The following is a 19,859-nucleotide window of genomic DNA, read 5'->3' on the forward strand; positions in this document are numbered from 1 at the left end:
CCGCTCAGCCCGACCATGCAGCTGTAGCCCTCAACCGCAGACTGTAAACGCATATACTAGAAATCACCGCAAACCGCCTATAAGGAGAGTAACCTCGGACAGAGTGTTGCTCTAGAACAATATTGCTCTAAAACAAAGATATAAGAAATGGCCGCGTATCTGCATGCTTCGCTGCAAACGACATGTAAGCGCGTAGGTGTGGTGTTTCTACGTCTGTACATGACATGCAAAACGACATGTTCACCTCTCAACATTGGTAAAGTTGCACACTTTTTTGACATGGTGACATTCTGTAAGAGATCCGGCGCTCAACTCTAGGTGGTCCGGCACTTTGTTCTAGGTGGAAAACAACTCTGGACAACAACAAATATATACCCGCTGACGTCTTCTGTGAATATTGGCTTAAACAGGAGGCATTCTTGTTAGCATGACATCCTGCACATAGTTACATAGTTTCAGCGTGTGTGCAGTGATTTCATTATTTGAATATTTTAATCGAGCTTAGAAGTAAATTTGAGCGGTAAAATGTGTAGTGTACTGTCATAACGTAAACAAAAACTTACCCTTTCAGAAATCGTGTTAACGAACTGGTTATCGATCAACCACATCTTGGAAAAATCTAGAGAAATCTAGGGAATTTTTGTATACAAGTTAGGAGAAAACTAACTTCGGAGGTTGGCAGCACTGACCTTCACCGACCGAAATAAAACCTATCTCTGAGGGCTCATGCGCTTCAAGACGCGCAGCACAGACACATAAGCAGTCAATGAGTTGATGAGGATGATGAGTAAGGAGAGATTATATGGGTCCGGTCACCGTAGATAATGCTTCGACACGGATGGATAAGATGCTATAAAGAACGATAAAGGCTCATAATGGTAGGAACTATTCTGGTAAGGTTGATAAGGACCGATAACATTTGATAAAGGTCGAATCATGTACGATAAGGTTGATAAGGGTCAGATCAATTGCGACTATGTTGATAACCGACAAGGGTCGGATTGCACTTGGTGTGTCGTCTACTCTTACGCCCGTGTCGTTTTTTGTTGCGCATTATCATTTGAGTAATGGATTACCAACTTGCCCGGAATGCTGCTCTCATTAGGATCGAGTGCGCTAAGGTTGATAAAAACCGATAAGAGTGGATAATCGTCGGATCGGGTCCGATAAGCTGATAACGACTGATAAGGGTTTATACTGGTCGGATCAAGTATACTAAGGCTAATAAGAATCGATAAGTGCCGATAAGAGGCTATATGGCAGTGATCAAGTTTAATAAGGTGATAAGCATGATAAGTAGTGATACGGTGATGAGGCACAATGCTTACGCATACTTGGACAACGTCAGTGGAATTTCTGCATAATTTGTTTTCCTGTTTAGGCTGCCTGTTTCCGACCCATAGGTCTATTCCAGCAAGCTGCTGCATTACGTTCGAAAGCAAGTTCTTACATTTACAGCAGGGATCACTCCTGTGGTTAGCATGCAAATGAACCAACAAGTGCGTGGTTCTGGGTCAAAAAACGAAAAAGAAAGCACACTGCAGAACGACATGTTGGGCTAATTGGTATTAACTTATTGATATAATATAGCGCAAGGGCACAACCACAAGGACAAGACATGGCGTGCATTTGTGACACGTATTTGTGGAGGACACATGACAGGTTACGTGCATCTGCGTTTCTCCTTACTGGTGGTGTAATTGCGCTAAATTATTCTATTAAGCACTTCATCACGTATGTGCAATATTTATGTAGCTACAATGCTTAAGCACCCTCCTACATAAACCTGTGTGTAGCACTTTACGTTAGTGCAGAAAAAAAACTCGTGGTGACGCTCACCTCGGAACTCCTTCGTTCTCGAGAATGTAGATGATGTTCGTGCCGTCAGCGTCTTCGATCCACGACCGCCGGTCTATGCTGACACCACCAGCCGACGTAGACAAGCAGTTCCACTGCAGCGACGGCAGGCTTTGAGCGTTCTCGTTTGTCGTGATCCTGAATTGTGCAAAGCGACATACTTGAAGCTGCAGATCACATGCCTGCACTGTGAAGCCGAAAAGTTACTTGCAAAGTTAAGATCCTCGGTACATTATCAATACAAGCAGCGAAGGGATTGCGGCGCCAAGGTTACAGGGCACACCTTCTTTCTCTGCCCTCGTATTGCATTGGTAAAGTGACAGGGTTCAATTTATGGTGGAGCGTTGCACACAGTAAACAAAGAAAAGAAAGCCATCACGGCTCACAAAGTCGTTGTACCCGCGACGGCGGGTGTAAACGTTGGGTGAGCCGAGGCGAATTTTTTTTTTCACATGCGCTGTCTTCCCGTGTGCCTCGTGTTGGAGGTCACGTAATATGAAGCCTCCGACACGCATTCAAGCGACAGACAGTCCGAAGCAGTCGCCCACCGAGGCCGGCGTTCATTACGCCAGCGTTGTGACAGGGAGTGTTTGCGGTAATCTAGTGACATCTGTTCACGTTTTCATGTGCGAGCGTGACACCGTGCTTGTTAATTTTTTAGCCAACAATTTATGTGGGCGATAAAACTATGGACATTATTTTATGTAGTTGTCTAATACATTGCTATCGTTATCAATGCTTCGCTTTTCTGGCAGTAGGGCTACTTTATTTTTTGAACGAGAATAATTTAAAGTTATCCTTAGACGTTGCTAACCACATTTAGTAAATCTGTTCGCTGTATAAGAAATACATCTCCTAATGTCAGTACTCGAAGTATACTCGCTTAGCAGCCATGATGAAGGAAGTTACGAAGTGAGTCGCTTAATTTTGTTCGTGCGTGGGTGGGAATGCTAATATAGTTTGCAAAGCGTGGCTAACGGAAACTAAGGTGTAGGGTGAGTGCCATATATAACTGTATCATAAAAAAAGACAGAGCACAATTGAAAGAAAGAGAGACGCACGATCGTTACATCTACAAATTGTTTGGATCGCACCGCTGGTACGATCTGTTGGGAACTCGGCGCTGACGCCCGTGGTTGTACCTGGGTCGCAAGCCCCAAGGGTAGCGTTGGCCTGGCGGCCTGGGGTACAACTGGAAGCATCCGAAGGTCCCGGCAAAGCATGAGTCGACTGGTAACAACGAAACAACTTGTTTATTTTAACATCGCAAAGAGTTGGCGGTCAGGTTGACCGAAGTAGAGAGACGGGAGAGCACTTTTACTCAACAGAAGAAATCGGAGCCCTCCTTTTGGCGTCCGGGGGCAGCTGTTTTTATACTCTCGCAGTTGAGGGCAAGAAGGAACCCCTCAAAAGACGAGCACGTGAATGTACAATGGGCTAATGGTGACGCACACTGTCGTAGCGCTGCCGTAGCACCATGTCGAGCACGATCTCGTAGCACCCTGTTGTAGCGCTGCCGTAGCACCATGTCGAGCACGATCTCGTAGCACCCTGTTGTAGCGCTGCCGGTCGGGCACAATGACTGTAATGAGAGGATGATCCCTGCTTTCGCATCGCCTGGTTCTGGCACAATGACTGGAATGCGAGGGTGATCCTTTGCGGTCGCATCGCCGCAGTCGCGCCTGGAAACACCTGCCGATGAGCGTTGCGGCGACGACGATCGGGCCAAAATGTCTGCCGCCCCGCCGCAGTCGCGCCGGCAAAACCACGTGTCGCAGGCGAAACGCAACAGACCGCCCCGCCGGGGGAAGGAGATCCCGATGGACAGGGGACTGCATCCGCTGTCCGGAGGGATGTCGCTCGATGATGCTCATAACCGAAGTCGGGCGTCCCTCGACGTTTCTTGAGCGCAGCGCACAGAGAAGGCCTCGTTCTCTAGTTCAGGTTCGCACGGGACACTGCAAAGTGACTTCGGGAGAGTTCACATTTTTGTTCTCGTTCCCGGCAAGCGTTAGAACTACGCTGAAACTCAACCGCTCAGTCAGCAAGCACGGCACAACCCTCACTAAGCCCTGCCAGGCTCTTTCCCCTTTTTATACCACTGCCTAGTTCCTTACAGTAGTCTAGCATCACTCAGAACGCGTCCACAAATTGAAAAATTGCACTAGAAAGCATATCATCACTTTGAAACACTAAACAAAAGCAATATGTTAAAAAAAATCCTGCCTCAGGAAGAAAAACATCAGTAACAAACAATTTTGAGGCTGATTCCTACGTTAGGGGCTTCGACTTAAGCCATCGGCGTTACCGTTGAGACTCCCCTTTTTGTAACGCACCTCAAAGGAATATTGTTGTAAAGCGAGGCTCCAGCGCAGGAGGCGGCCATTTTTGGGAGAGATGGTCTGCAGCCATTGGAGAGGGCAGTGATCCGTCTCAATGATAAACCTCGAGCCGGCTAGATAGCATGACAATTTCTGAACGGCCCACACGAGACACGCACACTCTTTCTCGGTGGCGCTATACGCCTGCTCACGACTGGTCAGCTTACGACTAGCATACAGGACGGGGTGTTCTACTTCTCCATTTTCCCGTTGGCACAGTACAACGCCCATGCCTCGCTCACTAGCATCGCACTGAACAATGAACCCTTTTGTATAGTCTGGCGATCGTAGCACAGGCTGGTTTGTTAGGGCACTCTTTAGGGCGCTAAAAGCTCTTTCCTTTGTCTCGTCCCAGACGACTGTTTGAGGCTCTGTCTTTCTTAGAGCATCCGTCAGGGGAGCCGCGATATTAGAGTACCTAGGGATGTACCTCTGATAGTAGCCGGCGACACCCAAGAACGACCGAATATCGGTCTTGGTGCGCGGTTGCGGAAAGTCTCGCACAGCGGCCACTTTTATTTCAGAGGGGCGGCGACGACCCTGACCAATCACGTGACCGAGGTAGACAACCTCGGCCTGTGCTAACTGGCACTTAGGAGCCTTGACTGTCAAGCCCGCTTCGCGCAGGCGGGTTAGCACTGCCCGCAAGTGTGCCATATGCTCAGACCAGGATGCGGAGAATATCGCTACGTCGTCTAGATACGGTAAAGCGAATTCTTGCTGTCCCCGCAACACTTTATCCATGAGGCTTGAAAAACAGTATGGCGCGTTCTTCAAACCAAAACTCAACACTTTAGGACGGAATGTTCCCATTGGTGAAATGAACGCCGCATACCTACTAGCCTCTTCTGTAAGTGGAACCTGCCAATAACCCCTGACAAGATCTAGGGTGGAAATAAACTGAGCGCTACTAACTTTCTCAAGGCGCTCCTCGATGTTAGGGATCGGATAAATTTGATCCTTAGTGATGGAATTAAGCCTGCGGTAGTCGACGCAAGGACGAGGTTCCTTGCACGGTACCTCAACTAAAATCAAAGGGGAGGTATAATCACTCTCACCTGCCTCAATAACACCGAGCTGTAGCATTTTCTTTACCTCAGCCTCCATAATATCGCTCTGGCGGGGTGACACCCGATACGCCTTGGATCGTACTGGCTCTGGGGAGGTAAGTTCTATATCATGAGTAAGTACAGAAGTCCTACCAGGCCTCTCAGAGAACAGACCTTGAAACTCTTGTAATAGCTGGTGTAGTTCGGTTTGCTGCTCGGGCGACAGCGGTGCTTTACTGATAAGGTCACTAATGACTTGACCGGTGTCTTCCCTGTTCGTCACTGAGCCTAGTCCCGGAAGCTCGACCGGAAGCTCTTCAGGAACGTTTACCATCATGCACACCACTGCTTCCCTTTGTCTATAAGGTTTGAGCAGATTACAGTGGTAAACTTGCTGTGCTTTCCGCTTTCCTGGCAGACTTACCACGTAGTTAACGTCCGACAGTTTCTGAACAATTCGTGCTGGGCCCTCCCACTGCACGTCTAGTTTGTTGTTTAGCGATGTGCGCAATATCATGACCTCATCGCCCACCTCAAAACGACGGGCCCTGGCTGTCCGATCATAATAAACCTTGGCCCTCTGCTGGGCCTTTGTCATTGCTTCACCTGACAACTCCTGTGCCCTTCTTAAGCGTTCGAGGAGCTTAAGTACGTACTCCACCACGACTGGGTCGTCGCCCCTACCTTCCCATGATTCTCGAAGCATGCGAAGCGGAGATCGAAGCGAGCGACCGTACACCAGTTCAGCTGGCGAAAACCCCGTAGCCGCATGCGGCGCGGTCCTTAAAGCAAACATCACCCCAGGCAGACACAGCTCCCAGTCAGTTCGATGTTCAAAACACAACGCTCTCAACACGCGCTTCATGACGGAGTGGAGCTTCTCAACGGAATTCGACTGTGGGTGGTACACTGAGCTGTGTAACAGCTTTACCCCACACCTTTCGAGAAAAGTTGTCGTCAAAGCGCTAGTAAACACTGTGCCCTGATCTGATTGGATTTCCGCAGGGAAACCAACTCGCGCAAATATGGACAGTAGTGCATTAACTATCTCAACTGAGCTGAGTTCTTTAAGCGGCACTGCTTCAGGGAACTTTGTCGCTGGGCAGATCACAGTCAAAATGTGTCTGTACCCCGTGGCTGTTACCGGCAGAGGTCCCACTGTATCAATAACGAGCCGTCTAAAAGGCTCCGTAATGATAGGTACCAATTTCAACGGCGCCCTCGATTTGTCCCCTGGTTTGCCCACCCGCTGACAGGTGTCACATGACCTCACGAAGTGGTCTGCGTCCCGAAAACACCCTGGCCAATAGTACTCTTGCAAGAGACGGTCCTTAGTTTTCTTAACTCCTAGGTGTCCGGACCACGAACCCCCGTGTGACAAGCGCAACAGATCCTGACGATAGCATTGAGGCACGATCAGCTGATCGAACTCCACTCCTCGGCGGTCTAGATACTTCCTGTACAGGACTCCACCTCGTTCCACAAAACGCGCAGTTTTCCTGGCGATACCTTCTTTGACATTGCAGCGCACGTTTTCCAGGCTGCCATCCTTTTTTTGCTCGGCTATCAAAGCCGACCGGCTGACTTTTAGCAACCTATCAAGTCCGTCTGACGTAGGCGCGATGAGCAAATCAGTAGATAGCTCTTCTAACTTTCCCGCGTCGGGCGTTTCCTCTCCAGTATCTGGCGCCTTTAACGTTACAGACTCAAGTTTATTCAGTTCGGGCGTGCTCGGAATATCAGCTTGCTGCGCCTCTGACCCTTTTTCGTTGTTTGATAACGTCGGCCCCGCAACTACCGCCTTTGCAGCGAGCTCCCGAACCTTCGATCTGGTTAAGGCCTGAACACTAGCTTCACCAAACAAAAGCCCCTTCTCGCGCAGGAGGTGATCGGACCTGTTTGAAAATAGGTACGGGTACTGGGGTGGCAGCATAGATGATACTGCCGCCTCTGTCTCAAGCGCTCCGAAAGGTCCTTCAATAAGCACCTTTGCTACTGGCAGACACACGCTGTGAGCTTCCACGGCTTGCTTGATCCACGCGCACTCGCCCGTGAACATATGGGGTTCTACGTAAGACGGGTGAACTACATCCATCGTAGCTGCGGAATCGCGAAGCACGCGGCACTCTTTCCCGTTCACGAGGAGGTCTCGCATGTAAGGCTCGAGAAGCTTCATGTTCTCGTCAGTGCTGCCTATTGAAAAAAACACAACTTTTGATGTTGTTTCCGGACACTGCGCCGAAAAGTGACCCGGCTTCTGGCACGTATAACAAACGCCCGCTCGCCTCATCTCGAACCGCTTTCTGCGTTTGGCTGCCGCCGTCTCTTTACGTTTGGTCGGACTGCTTTCACTCGCATCCGCACTACGCGTGTCCCCCTTTGCTCTCATGGGTGTGAACTTCGGCCTCTCGAACTTCGAGCCAAATTCACCCTTTTGACCGTCCTTAGCTCCGCGAGCCCGACGCGTCACAAACTCCTCGGCTAGCTCAGCGGCTTTAGCCACCGTACAAACGTCTGGCCTATCCAAGACCCAGTATCGCACGTTCTCCGGTAACCGACTATAAAACTGTTCTAGCCCGAAGCACTGCAGAACTTTATCGTGGTCACCAAACGCTTTCTCTTCTTTGAGCCACTCCTGCATGTTCGACATAAGCCTATACGCAAACTCTGTATAAGACTCACTTTTGCCTTTCTCATTTTCCCGAAACTTCCGACGGAACGCCTCCGCAGACAGCCGGTACTTTTTTAGAAGACTCGATTTCACTGTGTCGAAATCCTCTGCCTCCTCTCTATCCAAGCGAGCGACTACGTCGGCCGCCTCGCCGGGTAACAAAGTGAGCAAGCGCTGTGGCCACGTTTCCCGAGAGAACCCCTGCTTCTCGCACGTTCGCTCAAAGTTAACCAGGAACAAACCAATGTCCTCTCCAAGCTTAAACGGCCGCATCAGGTCAGTCATTTTGAACAATACGCGTTCTCCTGCACCGTGTGCCTGACTTCCATTACGAGCGCGTTCCATCTCTACCTCAAGACGCTTCATTTCCAAAGCGTGTTGACGGTCACGCTCTTGTTGCTCTCGCTCTTTCTGTTCTTTACGTTCACGCTCTTCTTTTTCTTTCTGTTCTTTAAGTTCGCGCTCTTCTTTTTCTTTTTGTTCTTTACGTTCACGCTCTTCTCTTTTTGCAGTCTCCCTCTCTTCAATAGTCTCAAGGCATTCCGACAGCTCGTCATCCTCAGCTTCTAACTCAAGAATAGCCTTTAGCAGTTCTGGTTTTCTGAGTTTGTCTGAGACATCCAGACCCAACTCTCTTGCAAGCTCCAACAATTTCGGTTTGCGCAACGACTTCAAATCCATGGCTGCTCTGAATGCTGCTTTCTCTACTGCTTACTATTGTCTTGCCGCAAACTAACCCGGCAGCAACGACAACCACAATTACCAGCTCTGTTTCTGACACTAACAAAAGCCTGGCAAAGCTCAGAAGAAGAAAGTCCCGCACTCACCAAACCTCGCAGCCAAGAGTCCAGCGCAGTCGTTCCGCTGCAGGCAACCAGTCATCACACAGTGCTCGTTGCACTGCTCCCGGATCGTCGTTGAGCTGCTCAGCATACAGTCAACTGCATCTCTTCGCTGCTGGCCTCCGTTGTCGCGATCTCACCGCTGGCAGACAGTTGTTTGGAGTCGGAGGCGATCTCACCGCTGCCAACCAGATGTTTGGATCGCACCGCTGGTACGATCTGTTGGGAACTCGGCGCTGACGCCCGTGGTTGTACCTGGGTCGCAAGCCCCAAGGGTAGCGTTGGCCTGGCGGCCTGGGGTACAACTGGAAGCATCCGAAGGTCCCGGCAAAGCATGAGTCGACTGGTAACAACGAAACAACTTGTTTATTTTAACATCGCAAAGAGTTGGCGGTCAGGTTGACCGAAGTAGAGAGACGGGAGAGCACTTTTACTCAACAGAAGAAATCGGAGCCCTCCTTTTGGCGTCCGGGGGCAGCTGTTTTTATACTCTCGCAGTTGAGGGCAAGAAGGAACCCCTCAAAAGACGAGCACGTGAATGTACAATGGGCTAATGGTGACGCACACTGTCGTAGCGCTGCCGTAGCACCATGTCGAGCACGATCTCGTAGCACCCTGTTGTAGCGCTGCCGTAGCACCATGTCGAGCACGATCTCGTAGCACCCTGTTGTAGCGCTGCCGTAGCACCATGTCGAGCACGATCTCGTAGCACCCTGTTGTAGCGCTGCCGGTCGGGCACAATGACTGTAATGAGAGGATGATCCCTGCTTTCGCATCGCCTGGTTCTGGCAGAATGACTGGAATGCGAGGGTGATCCTTTGCGGTCGCATCGCCGCAGTCGCGCCTGGAAACACCTGCCGATGAGCGTTGCGGCGACGACGATCGGGCCAAAATGTCTGCCGCCCCGCCGCAGTCGCGCCGGCAAAACCACGTGTCGCAGGCGAAACGCAACAAAATGAGTTTTTTTATTTGGAAACCGCGAAGTTAAATATAACAAGGTGCTGACGTGGACGCGCACTCCAACATAATTTCGTCGCACTGCCTTGCGCCACAAAACACCACACATAATCTCGCAAAGTGAAAAAGCTGCGTGCTTCACGAAAACGCCTGTGCTCCCTGCGCTACAGTATATAAGTACCTATGCAGTATGCACCTATATCAACTCGCCCAAATGCTTTGCTGAACTACGGTATGTACATTGTAACAAGGGCTCAAGATGCATTGTACTTTGGCCATGTAATCCAAGAATACACCGACGAAAGTGCAACAAGTTGGAGTAAACAGGGAATAAGGTGATTTGGTTGCCTCTTTGGTACTAATATCAAGACAAGGAGCCGAGGAGCAATGGGTAAGTTGTAAAGCAAAAAGATGAAACAAGAATATTGCGAGCCTATAAATATGGACGCAGCTGCGGAAGAGCGATCGCACGGACGTTTCACGCTGGCCGATACGCGATTCTTAAGTTACTCTCTGAATTTATATAAAACCACGTGACCTGCCCCTACGCTTGTTCATGTAAAGAGCCTCATCAATCGAAAGATTTCTTTGCACTCAGAGTTCATCTTTATCGCGACATCTCTTTTTTTGTCTGATCATATCCATGCTATTGGTCGAGCGCGGCCATCTTGAAAATACGATTACTTCACACAGCAGCGTAACAGGCGAGAGATGGCTAAATTATAGTTGGCGTTTTACTTTCGTGAACTCGAAATGCCGATCGCTACCAAGCTGTGTAGCAACTTTCATGGCGCGCGTCGGGCTGGGCACTCACATAAGAATGTCCTCGTCCACATAGACCTGCAGCGGCGTCGGGAACTGAGTCCTGGGCCTGGTGTAGGCGACCGGGTCGTAGTCCAGCCACATCACCTCCCAGGGAACAAATTTGTCCGGCACCGGGAAGCGCTGTATCTTTGTTCCCGGGTACGGAGATTGGCGCGAAATGTAGTGCAGCGTCGTCTGCTGCTGTATGGATATGCCCATGGACATCGGGTCTGCGAGATGGTTTGGGCAGGGCTTGAAATTCGTCGCAATAATGGTTGCAAGGCATCACTGCTAGAGATGCTGCATCTTGAGGAAGCACAGAGCGAAACTAGCAGACAGCGAAACTAAAAGGACGAGAAAAGACGCAATGTTCCGGAGAAAAGCTCAGCAAAAAAAGATGCCTTGGGCAAAATCGGCATTCCATTTGTGTCTTACTGGCGCGTGTTTTATTGCGAAGACTACGAAAAAGGGGAATTTTCGTTACCTTCTAGCTGACATCAAATTTACGAAGCAGCTACTGCATTTCCTTAAATTAATCACTACCTAATTTCTAGACGAAGAGAAAATGTCAGAGAGTGCACGTGCACACAAATGATTAGCTCTTGCCATGCTACGTCACGACGATGAGCAAAGCGAAAACAAGGTAAAAGCGGGAGCCAGCGTTTCGACAAGAGGACTTGTCTTTTTCAACGTCCACTTGTCGAAACGCTAGCTCTCGCTTTCACCTTGTTCTCGTTTCGCTCGTCGTCTTTGATTTTCAATCTCCCGCCTTCGCCATATTTTTCCTGGAATGCGACGCCACGTCGTTCGTACTGGGGCGCGATCGAAGAGCGTTGTTCGAAAGGCGCGATCTGTTTGCGTTCAGTTTTGCCTCACGCGACTGACCCAGGCCGCCCCAACGTCGTCAGCCGCGTCCGTCGGCGCTGCCTAGGCCAGTCGCGCGAGAGAAAACTGAACGCAAACTGAACGCGCGTTTCGAACAACGATCTCCGTTCACGCCCCTGCACTGACCTACAGCCGAACATATGATTGCCAGAGAATGGGAAATGCAAGATGATAAACGGCAAGATGCTACATTTGTTCTGCCGTATTCGTGTAACGGCCATAGTGCAGAAAACCCGAATAGACGTGCACTTTCACAGATATCATGGAACGGTAACACTGCTATACCTACAGAATGCTTAAAGATAGGTTTATGTTAATTCGTTCTGTTTGTCCTACAGTTATAGAGGAAAACGTATCAAATAGCAAAAAAGTTACCTGTGGGGACAATGCATCGTGTTTTAAAGGAGTGCGAGAATCGCAATTCGAGCAAAACAACCAAATGAACTTGACGCAATACATGTACACGTCCACAGATGGAAGCCTACGTACAAAACAAAGCCGCCGAATACCGTGCGTTCTTAGAAGGCCGCACATATAAAACCCTTTTCTTTATCAGTGAAACTGGTTCGTTACCAGGAAATGACACTAGGGTCCAAGTATACGGCCCCACAAAAACCGATGTTCTTTAATGAAGCGCCCGTGATTGACACGCGTGAAAGGGTAAAATACATGTTGTAAGCACAACAAGTATGAGGAGGAGGCTGAAGCAGCAAATAGAGGCACGATGTGAGATACTCAGCTCTAGTTCAATACTGACGAATAATTTCTGACGGCGTCACCTGTTATGGGATATTCTCCACTCGTTCCTGCCTTTGACATTTATGCTTGTTATCGTAAGAATGCTGGATAAAGTGCTTGACCCAGAACCTTGCCTTTCCACATTCATTATCACGCTTTTTAAAAATATCTATACAGTTCCAAGAGCAACGAGTGCCCTTGCATGATGGTGAGGGTACAGCACGAATGTTAAACGATGACGTAGACAGGACGCGGAGAAGCGCTGAACTTCCCATTGCGGGTTTATTACCAATGAGCCTAATTTACCAAAGTGTGAAACAGTTATCTAAAAAAAATTAACTACGAACAACCAAAGCAAGAATAAAGAGACACAAGTGTGTATCGAAAACATCAGGCGAAAAAAAAAAGAAGAGGTGAACGACTCTGCGAAAGCAAGAGCAAAACATCAAAATTACAAATTCGCATCACAGTCGCCATCCGAACCTGCGGCTTCCCAAACATTTGCTCTTTTTCTGACAGGGCAAATAGCTTACTGACGCATGCGCTCTTTGCCCGCGCTATTTGTCATACGGCCTTTCAATATTGAGTCATCGATTAGCCTCAACAGCCACCCATATACATGTTTCATCTACATTATTGTTATTATAATTATTATCATTATTTTTATTATTATATAAGCTTTTTCTGTTGCACACAATCATAGAGATCAAGACAGCTAGTTGGCAGCTGCCACCAGGAGGGACACAGCGCCTGCCAGCTCCAGAAGAGAGAGGATAGATAAAAAGAGCCCAGTCAAAGAAGAGGAAAAATAATAAGAGGGAGAGAATACCAGCGAGCTTCCGCTCATCTCGCCCCTTCCTCTCGAAAGTGAAGCTAAATATCACCACGCTGCCCGATGTGATTACTGCAGTCCTATAAACTGCGTTTAAAGTGAGTTGTATTATCTCCCAGTTTTCTACCGTCAAGCGGCGTTACCACATTTTTTGCGTTTGACAGTGTTGTCATCTTTCTGTTGTCCTGTAGACGACACAATCGTCTCCGAATGGTACAAGTGCAGTCACCCAATAGAAACAGGTGCCTGACCTCCCTTATTTGAACAAGCTTGTTTGAGGGTCTCCAGGTAGATAAGCGAAAGAGACATCTTGCGCTGGACCTCCTCCACTTGACCACGAAGTTGATCCAGCACGGTACGTTGATAGTCCACGTCCTCCAACATCAGCGTCAAGCTGTGAAAATATAAATACCAACTATGCAGTCCTGCCGCGCGGTAACCGTTTTCAGCAAAGGCACCCTCAAAAGTGTGCCGAGTAACTTGCCTGTAGGACATTTACAAGACGATCGATATTAATACTGTCACCAGAAGTAGCAGTAAGTTCACCATTGTGCTATTTCTTGTGCACTCCAGTACAGAGGCCTCTTGGGCGTTGTTGTCTCCGATAACAACGCCTAATCACCTACTGTCCTCGACTACGTTTTTCTCCTCTTTGCGCCAATTATCTTGTTCCAACTCGACGTGGCCAACGCAAGACAACCGTAATGCGTCTGTGCGAGTCGTCGAATTGGATTAAACAGAAAGAAAGGGCCCCGCAGGGGCAACCATGCGTTAGTACCCCAGCAAGCGGCAACATTGTAAAGGTCCCTGAGCATATATTGTAGAGTAACGCTTATATACATACGTATAACACATTTACGTATGTGCCTGTTTATTCCGTTTCACAACAGTTTTCAATGAATGTCCGTACCTTCTTCATTCCGTATGATTTTTCGTCTGATACCGCTTCAATCCGGCCATGTTGAGAATGCTGCTCTTAATTACAGCCGCTGTTTCGGAAGAGGGCACTGATTTTCTTCCCTTTCTCCTCTTATCACTTGGCAGCATAGCGAATAGTTCGACTTGGCGGCATAGCGAAAAGTTCAGCCAGATCGACGGGAAAGTCAATTTTCCAACTACGAGCCAAATCAGAGGACTGAGACGGAATTCACTGCAGAGCGCCCCTGTTATATCCAGCAACGTGCGTATATAACTAATTCGTACAACCGTTCTCTGACGTATACCGTGGCGCGTTGGAACGCAACCCGAATCACTCTTTTCTTTGTGGTCAGCTACAAAAGGCACACGCTCAATTTTGTACATAATTATTGGTCATAGACGCACCTAACGCTGTTGCTATGCGACGTGCCTGAAGAGGACAGCAACCGTTAATTTTAGTCAGCAGTAAAAAACATCTTCAACCTGAAAACACGACGTGACTGACCTTGTAGAACGTGCCACAGTCCCACAGTACGATGACAGAAGCGTAGCGGATTTCGAAGATGAACTTATTTTTTTTTCATCCTCAGCTAGAAAATGCTCACGTTATTGCAACTCGACGCGCCTAGCCCACCAAGCATTTCAAGTGCTGGCTTTTACCATCTTTATTCAGGCATGTGTCCGTGGTCTAATGGTTAGTGCATCGAGCTGCTGTGCTGTAGGGCCGAGGCTCGAAACTGGGCATCGGTCATTTTTATTTCTAGTGGCAACTAGTCGCATACGGCATCACTGGTTGGTCATAAACGGCTAGAAATTGACAAATCGCAAAGTGGAGAGCAGAGCCAGAATAAGGCTATCGCTTTAAAAAATATTGCCACGCGCCGTTATCTCAGTAGTAAATGAAATGTCCTCATTGGCTTCAGCGCCTGCAAAGGGACGGGGTAGAAAATATATCGCAGAAGGGAGTCCGGACTGTCCTCACAGATGCAACGGAGGACAGTGTGATTTGAAGTTCCGTCCGGTCATGTCTGTAGGCCGTGTTCGTCTTGCATGTTCACTTTGGCTTGGGCAGCATAACGACGTTTCATCTTTTGACGGGGTGCGTTTTCACCTAATTATCCCTGTTAAAGCTGTAGATAGGCGCAAGATGCGACTACAGAATCCAAAATTTATTGAGCGTTGTCGCATATTCTACCGTAAAAGAAGCGTCTCTGATAAGATTATGCGCACCTTGCAAATAGTGTCGTACCAGATTCTCTAATGATGGAAAAAGAGAACGCCGACAAAGAAAAAAAACTATTTAGTCTACAATTAAAAGGCGTTTCGGCTCCAACACAGGAGCCTTGTTCACGATCTTATGTTCACAATAATTATGTCATTGGGAACAAGGCTCCCGTACGGTAGCTAAAAAATCTTTTCATTTATCACTAAATATTTTTTCCTTTGTTGGCGTTCTTTTATCTCATCATGCCTCTTCCCGACCAGATGGGATTTTGTCCAAAGTGTGAATTTCAATACACATTCTCTAACGCACGCAAACACCAGCTATTTACTCTGGAATCTACGACGAGTAATGTATAAATAGCAAATGAATGTGACCCGCGAGTTCAGATTCCAAGGCCGACAGCTGCGCTCTCCACTATCACTGTCGTTTCAGTGCTCCCTGTTTTTCTGCACACAAGTTGGATTATAATAAAGTTAAATTGTTTACTACCCGCGTCGGTAGCGTTTCAGCTTGCCCCAGCACTGCAACGTGGCAATGCCACCGCTAACATTTTACAAACGTCAAGTCCTCTGGCGTTATGGCACAAAAGGGTGTTGCCCAATATTATTGCAAAGTTCCATCGCACTCGAGCCTTATTACAGATAACTGTGCTACCTATAGTCAACCTTGATGTGCCACAGTTTCCTCACTAAACGGTTTAGTTTTACGACGTCTAGAAGAAAGAATATCACTGTGCTCTAAGGTATTGCACGATTTCACGTTCCATACACAAAATTGGCAAATACCTACCCCGCATGCTGTGCGCATTTTGATCGAATGTGAGAAGTATGCGGAATTGTGATTCAGCCAACAAAATTTCGCTCACGTTAGTCATGAGTACGTACTGTCAGCATACGTGTGGCGAAAAGATGGATGTGTTTGCGGGGCTGTCTCTGTCTGTGTATGTCTCTGTATGACTGCCTGTCTGTCTGTGAAGCACACGATTGCCTACTCCAGCCGTGAAAATAGAACTTGTCGGTGGCGTTTTCCTGACCCTCCACTAATCGGAACCATGGTGCCAGTCGCACTCGCGATTGCTGTTGCGAAACCAATTTCGGGTTAGGAAAGTTTCAGAATTTCGACCCACAGAAAACGCGTCACGGTTCCACTCGGCTATATTGACAGGTTTAAAATTCTCACCACCTCCCAGTCTTGCATTTGACCAGGTGGGATATCGTTGAATTCAGCTTTTGGGTGGTCGCCTCGTTTATCATTTTGTAATCATTTTTACAATACGCCAATGTCCTTCTAGCCATGAACGACTTATGGCAGGTAGCCTTCCTATGGCAGCTTAAACGACACGTACTTGTCGGACATCTTTTGGGACGTGTTCTCGTTGGCCGAATCCAGGTTGTTGCTGTACTCCAACGCCTTTTGTCTCCAGTAATGGTAGTCCCTCTCCGAGAGCTTCTGGCCTTTGCTCACGTCTTTCGGCAAGGGGTGCAGAGGGTAATGCTGAGTGAAAAAGGTGAAAAATGGGTTTTGTCAGTACCGACAAAGCCACACACTGGAGAACTGCTGCTCATTGTACCCAACTCGAAGAAGCCAGAAACGTTAGTACAATTATCACTTGCTGGATCGAACCTCTGCCAAGACAACATAGTGATCGTTTGGCCTCGTTTAAGATAATGCAGTGCTCTGCAGCTGGCAAAAAAGCAGCCTTCTGAATGATCATCTTCGGCAGCAGCAGCCAGTGATGAGCTGGACGACAGGCAGCCTTACTAAACTTGACTACAGTCCGACGTTGGCAATAGTTTACTCTCTTGAGCACTGTATAATTTGTTGTAGCCTCAAAGATGGGAATAAGTACTTCTCAACGAGAAGGCAATTGACTGAAGCGTGCTATCTTGTTCTCTCGCCAGCTACAAATTGAAAATTAATAGCATATCGCAGATTTCTAGCTTCGAATCGGTGTCCCTTAATGAAAGCGGACATTTTGCATGCGTTTTGGTCGATGTATAATTGAAAGATGAGTGGCAACCCCACCCTGGAAGCCTCACATCAGCAACCAGTAACAATAGAGGTTGAGAATATTGGGTTCTGGCTATTTGTGTAAACTACACAGCGTCTAAAAAACAGATAGACGTCATTTGTACTGACTTCTCACCAAAAGGTCTAAAATGAGAAAAAGATGAATGCGAATTCTTGAAATTTGACCTCGCTGGAGCCGAGCTCGCGCATAAAAGTGACACACAAGCCAGGTTTTCAATACGCCGAACGCCATTTGCTTGGTGCCAAACAGAAGCATCCATTTTTTCATACAAAAATCACAAAATATGAGCCATGTCTTTATTTCCGGCAAACAAAATTTTCTCGCTTCCTTACAGTTAACGATTTCATTAAGAGTTATGAGTTATATGTAGCCTTACTGCTGTGACTGTTCTAGTGGTTTGTCGGTACGTTTACAGCTGCATGAATACTTTATTTTTGTATTTCACTTTTACGTATACTTAGGCGAATTTCTGTAATTTGCAGTGATGTGTACATATGCAGTTATCTAACGTACACGTTTTGTTCATAGCGCTGCTAAGATTTTATACAATATCCGACAACTTGCACGCAAGAAGAAAGATGGCAGCGCTGACTGCCATATGCCGCGATGCATTTGGCGCGTCTAACCATTCTTCCGGTGATATGCCACGCCGAAATTTATTCAGTCAGTACTTTATTTCATCGCTCGCATTCTCTCTTAACACGCTTGTAGAGTGTTTTTAACCTTTCTTTCTCCTCTAACTGACAGTGCTAAGTGGGCAAGCAGCCATATCGACAGGGCTGCAAGAACAAACGACAAAAAACCACCCGCCGTGGTTGCTCAGTGGCTATGGTGTTGGGCTGCTGAGCACGACGTCGCGGAATCGAATCCCTGCGACGGCGGCCGCCTTTATATGGGGGCGAAAACACCCGAGTAGAAGTACTTAGATTTAACTGCACGTTAAAGAACCTCAGGTAGTCGAAATTTCCGGAGTCCTCCACTACGGCGTGCCTCATAATCAGAAAGTGGTTTTGGCACATAAAACCCCCTAATTTAAATTTTTTTTTAAAACCACGAATGCCCAAGAAAGAACGGTGCTGAGGGACCAGTTGCAAGGAGGTGACATTGAGCAGCGGGGATCGCATTGAACGCATGTCATTGGATTGTGTCAATGTTATCTGCAGCTGAAAAACTAAGGTCCGTCATGCAGCGTAGCTGTTGAAAAGGGTAATACTGAATTTCAACGCCAGCTGTGTGTTGCTCCAAGAAGCTAGAAGGGCGGGAATACGGGCTGGACGGCCTTAGCGGAAGAGTCGGCTACTCTTGTTTTCCTTACTTAACGGTCGCAAGGGAAGCCCACGCTCTACGCCATCCTTATAACTTAAAGCTCCGGAATCTACCTCCTCGAGTACATCAACACAAACGCGTGAGAGCCAAGAATGCAGAAAGCCCTTTTAATTAACAAATGATGGGTGTGTTTAGAGTGATTCAGATCATTAGTTTACTGTCCTGCTAACTATTGTAGGTCAACGTACATGCTTATTTCTCCTGAAGGCGCGCCTGCACATCTTCAGGAATGGGGACACGATGCACCAGACGTACGCAACAGCATTGAGCGGAGGAGGTAAGCAGCGCCGCATAGCGAAGTCCATCACCAGCTCGTAGCGCTGAAACTTCCAGATGACGTCCGCCTCCGGTGTCACCTCTGCCGCCGTGTTACTGTTGGGAAAGAATGACCGGGCCGTCATTTTATAAGTAAACCTTCATCAGAGCGGAGTAGATGTATAATCAAAGGAAGGAATCATGATTCGCCTACAAAATAAATCTCGCGGTGGGGGCTATAGTCGTACTGCGTCACAGTACGCGAAACAACGTTGGTGCGTTAAAACGTGAAGCTACGCCTTCTAAATTGCTGCTAATAAAATTTCACCCCCGTGAAAAATAGTATTATTTTAAAGAGCCCCTTCTTAGCTAAACCACCTGTCACATTAAAATAATTATGCCATAGTATACGGAATGTCGTGGCAATCAAATTGGGCGAACACATCGCAGTGCTACTCAGCGCGAAGAAACCACAAATTCAAAACACCATCCAGTGCTCAGTTTCTGATACCTTTTTCACGCGCAGTGAGGCCAACCACGTCTTGAGCGTGACGCTACCAAGGGTAAAAAGCTGTTGATCGGTTCATCCACGAGGGATGAGAAAGCCGACGTAATTTTCAGTTCTGAATCCTAACGTACTGCGCACGCCTCTTAGTCAAGTGTGCAGTGAGGAAGAGCGAGCGGCGCAGGCGCAGCCACTCAACAACGTGCGTAGCTTCGCTATTACGATATATGTTTTAAAATTTCGGCGGCAGTATCATTGCAGAATGGGATGCGTCTGCCGCTGTCACGCTCTAGTGAGCCATGTCTTGCAGGGGAGCGCTAGCAAAGAGTAAAGATACAAAAGCTCGGGAAGTAATTGAGGCTTTCTTTATCGGAATTAAAGGAAGCATGTGCGTCAGCGACGCATCAATGTATTTATATAAGATGGAAAAGAAATATTTAACCAGTACGCTTCCATATCAATCTTGATCTGATTTTGTTCCTTGCGTCTAAGACGGCTACATAAGTCTGTGGTGCGCCTCCGATTAAAGCAGTTGTAAGTGGCGCTATGTCCCGTCTCCTTTGTTGTTTCTGCGTGTTCGCG

The 19,859-nt window shown here is 47.8% G+C and overlaps 1 protein-coding gene across 1 annotated transcript in view; it reads right to left on the bottom strand.

Annotated features, from left to right (window-relative positions):
* The window catches only part of LOC142587523 (transient receptor potential cation channel subfamily M member-like 2), a 147,628-nt gene that overhangs the window by 45,084 nt on the left and 82,685 nt on the right, over positions 1-19,859 (bottom strand). Inside the window, exons 22-26 of the mRNA XM_075698598.1 lie at positions 18,706-18,889; positions 16,505-16,653; positions 13,268-13,410; positions 10,572-10,791; positions 1,840-1,995 (exon numbers count right to left, since the gene is read on the bottom strand). Coding sequence (XP_075554713.1) covers positions 1,840-1,995; positions 10,572-10,791; positions 13,268-13,410; positions 16,505-16,653; positions 18,706-18,889 — 852 coding nt within the window. The remainder of the gene's footprint in view (positions 1-1,839; positions 1,996-10,571; positions 10,792-13,267; positions 13,411-16,504; positions 16,654-18,705; positions 18,890-19,859) is intronic.

Source organism: Dermacentor variabilis, chromosome 7, assembly GCF_050947875.1.
Source record: "Dermacentor variabilis isolate Ectoservices chromosome 7, ASM5094787v1, whole genome shotgun sequence".
NCBI classification, from domain to species: Eukaryota; Metazoa; Arthropoda; class Arachnida; order Ixodida; family Ixodidae; genus Dermacentor; species Dermacentor variabilis.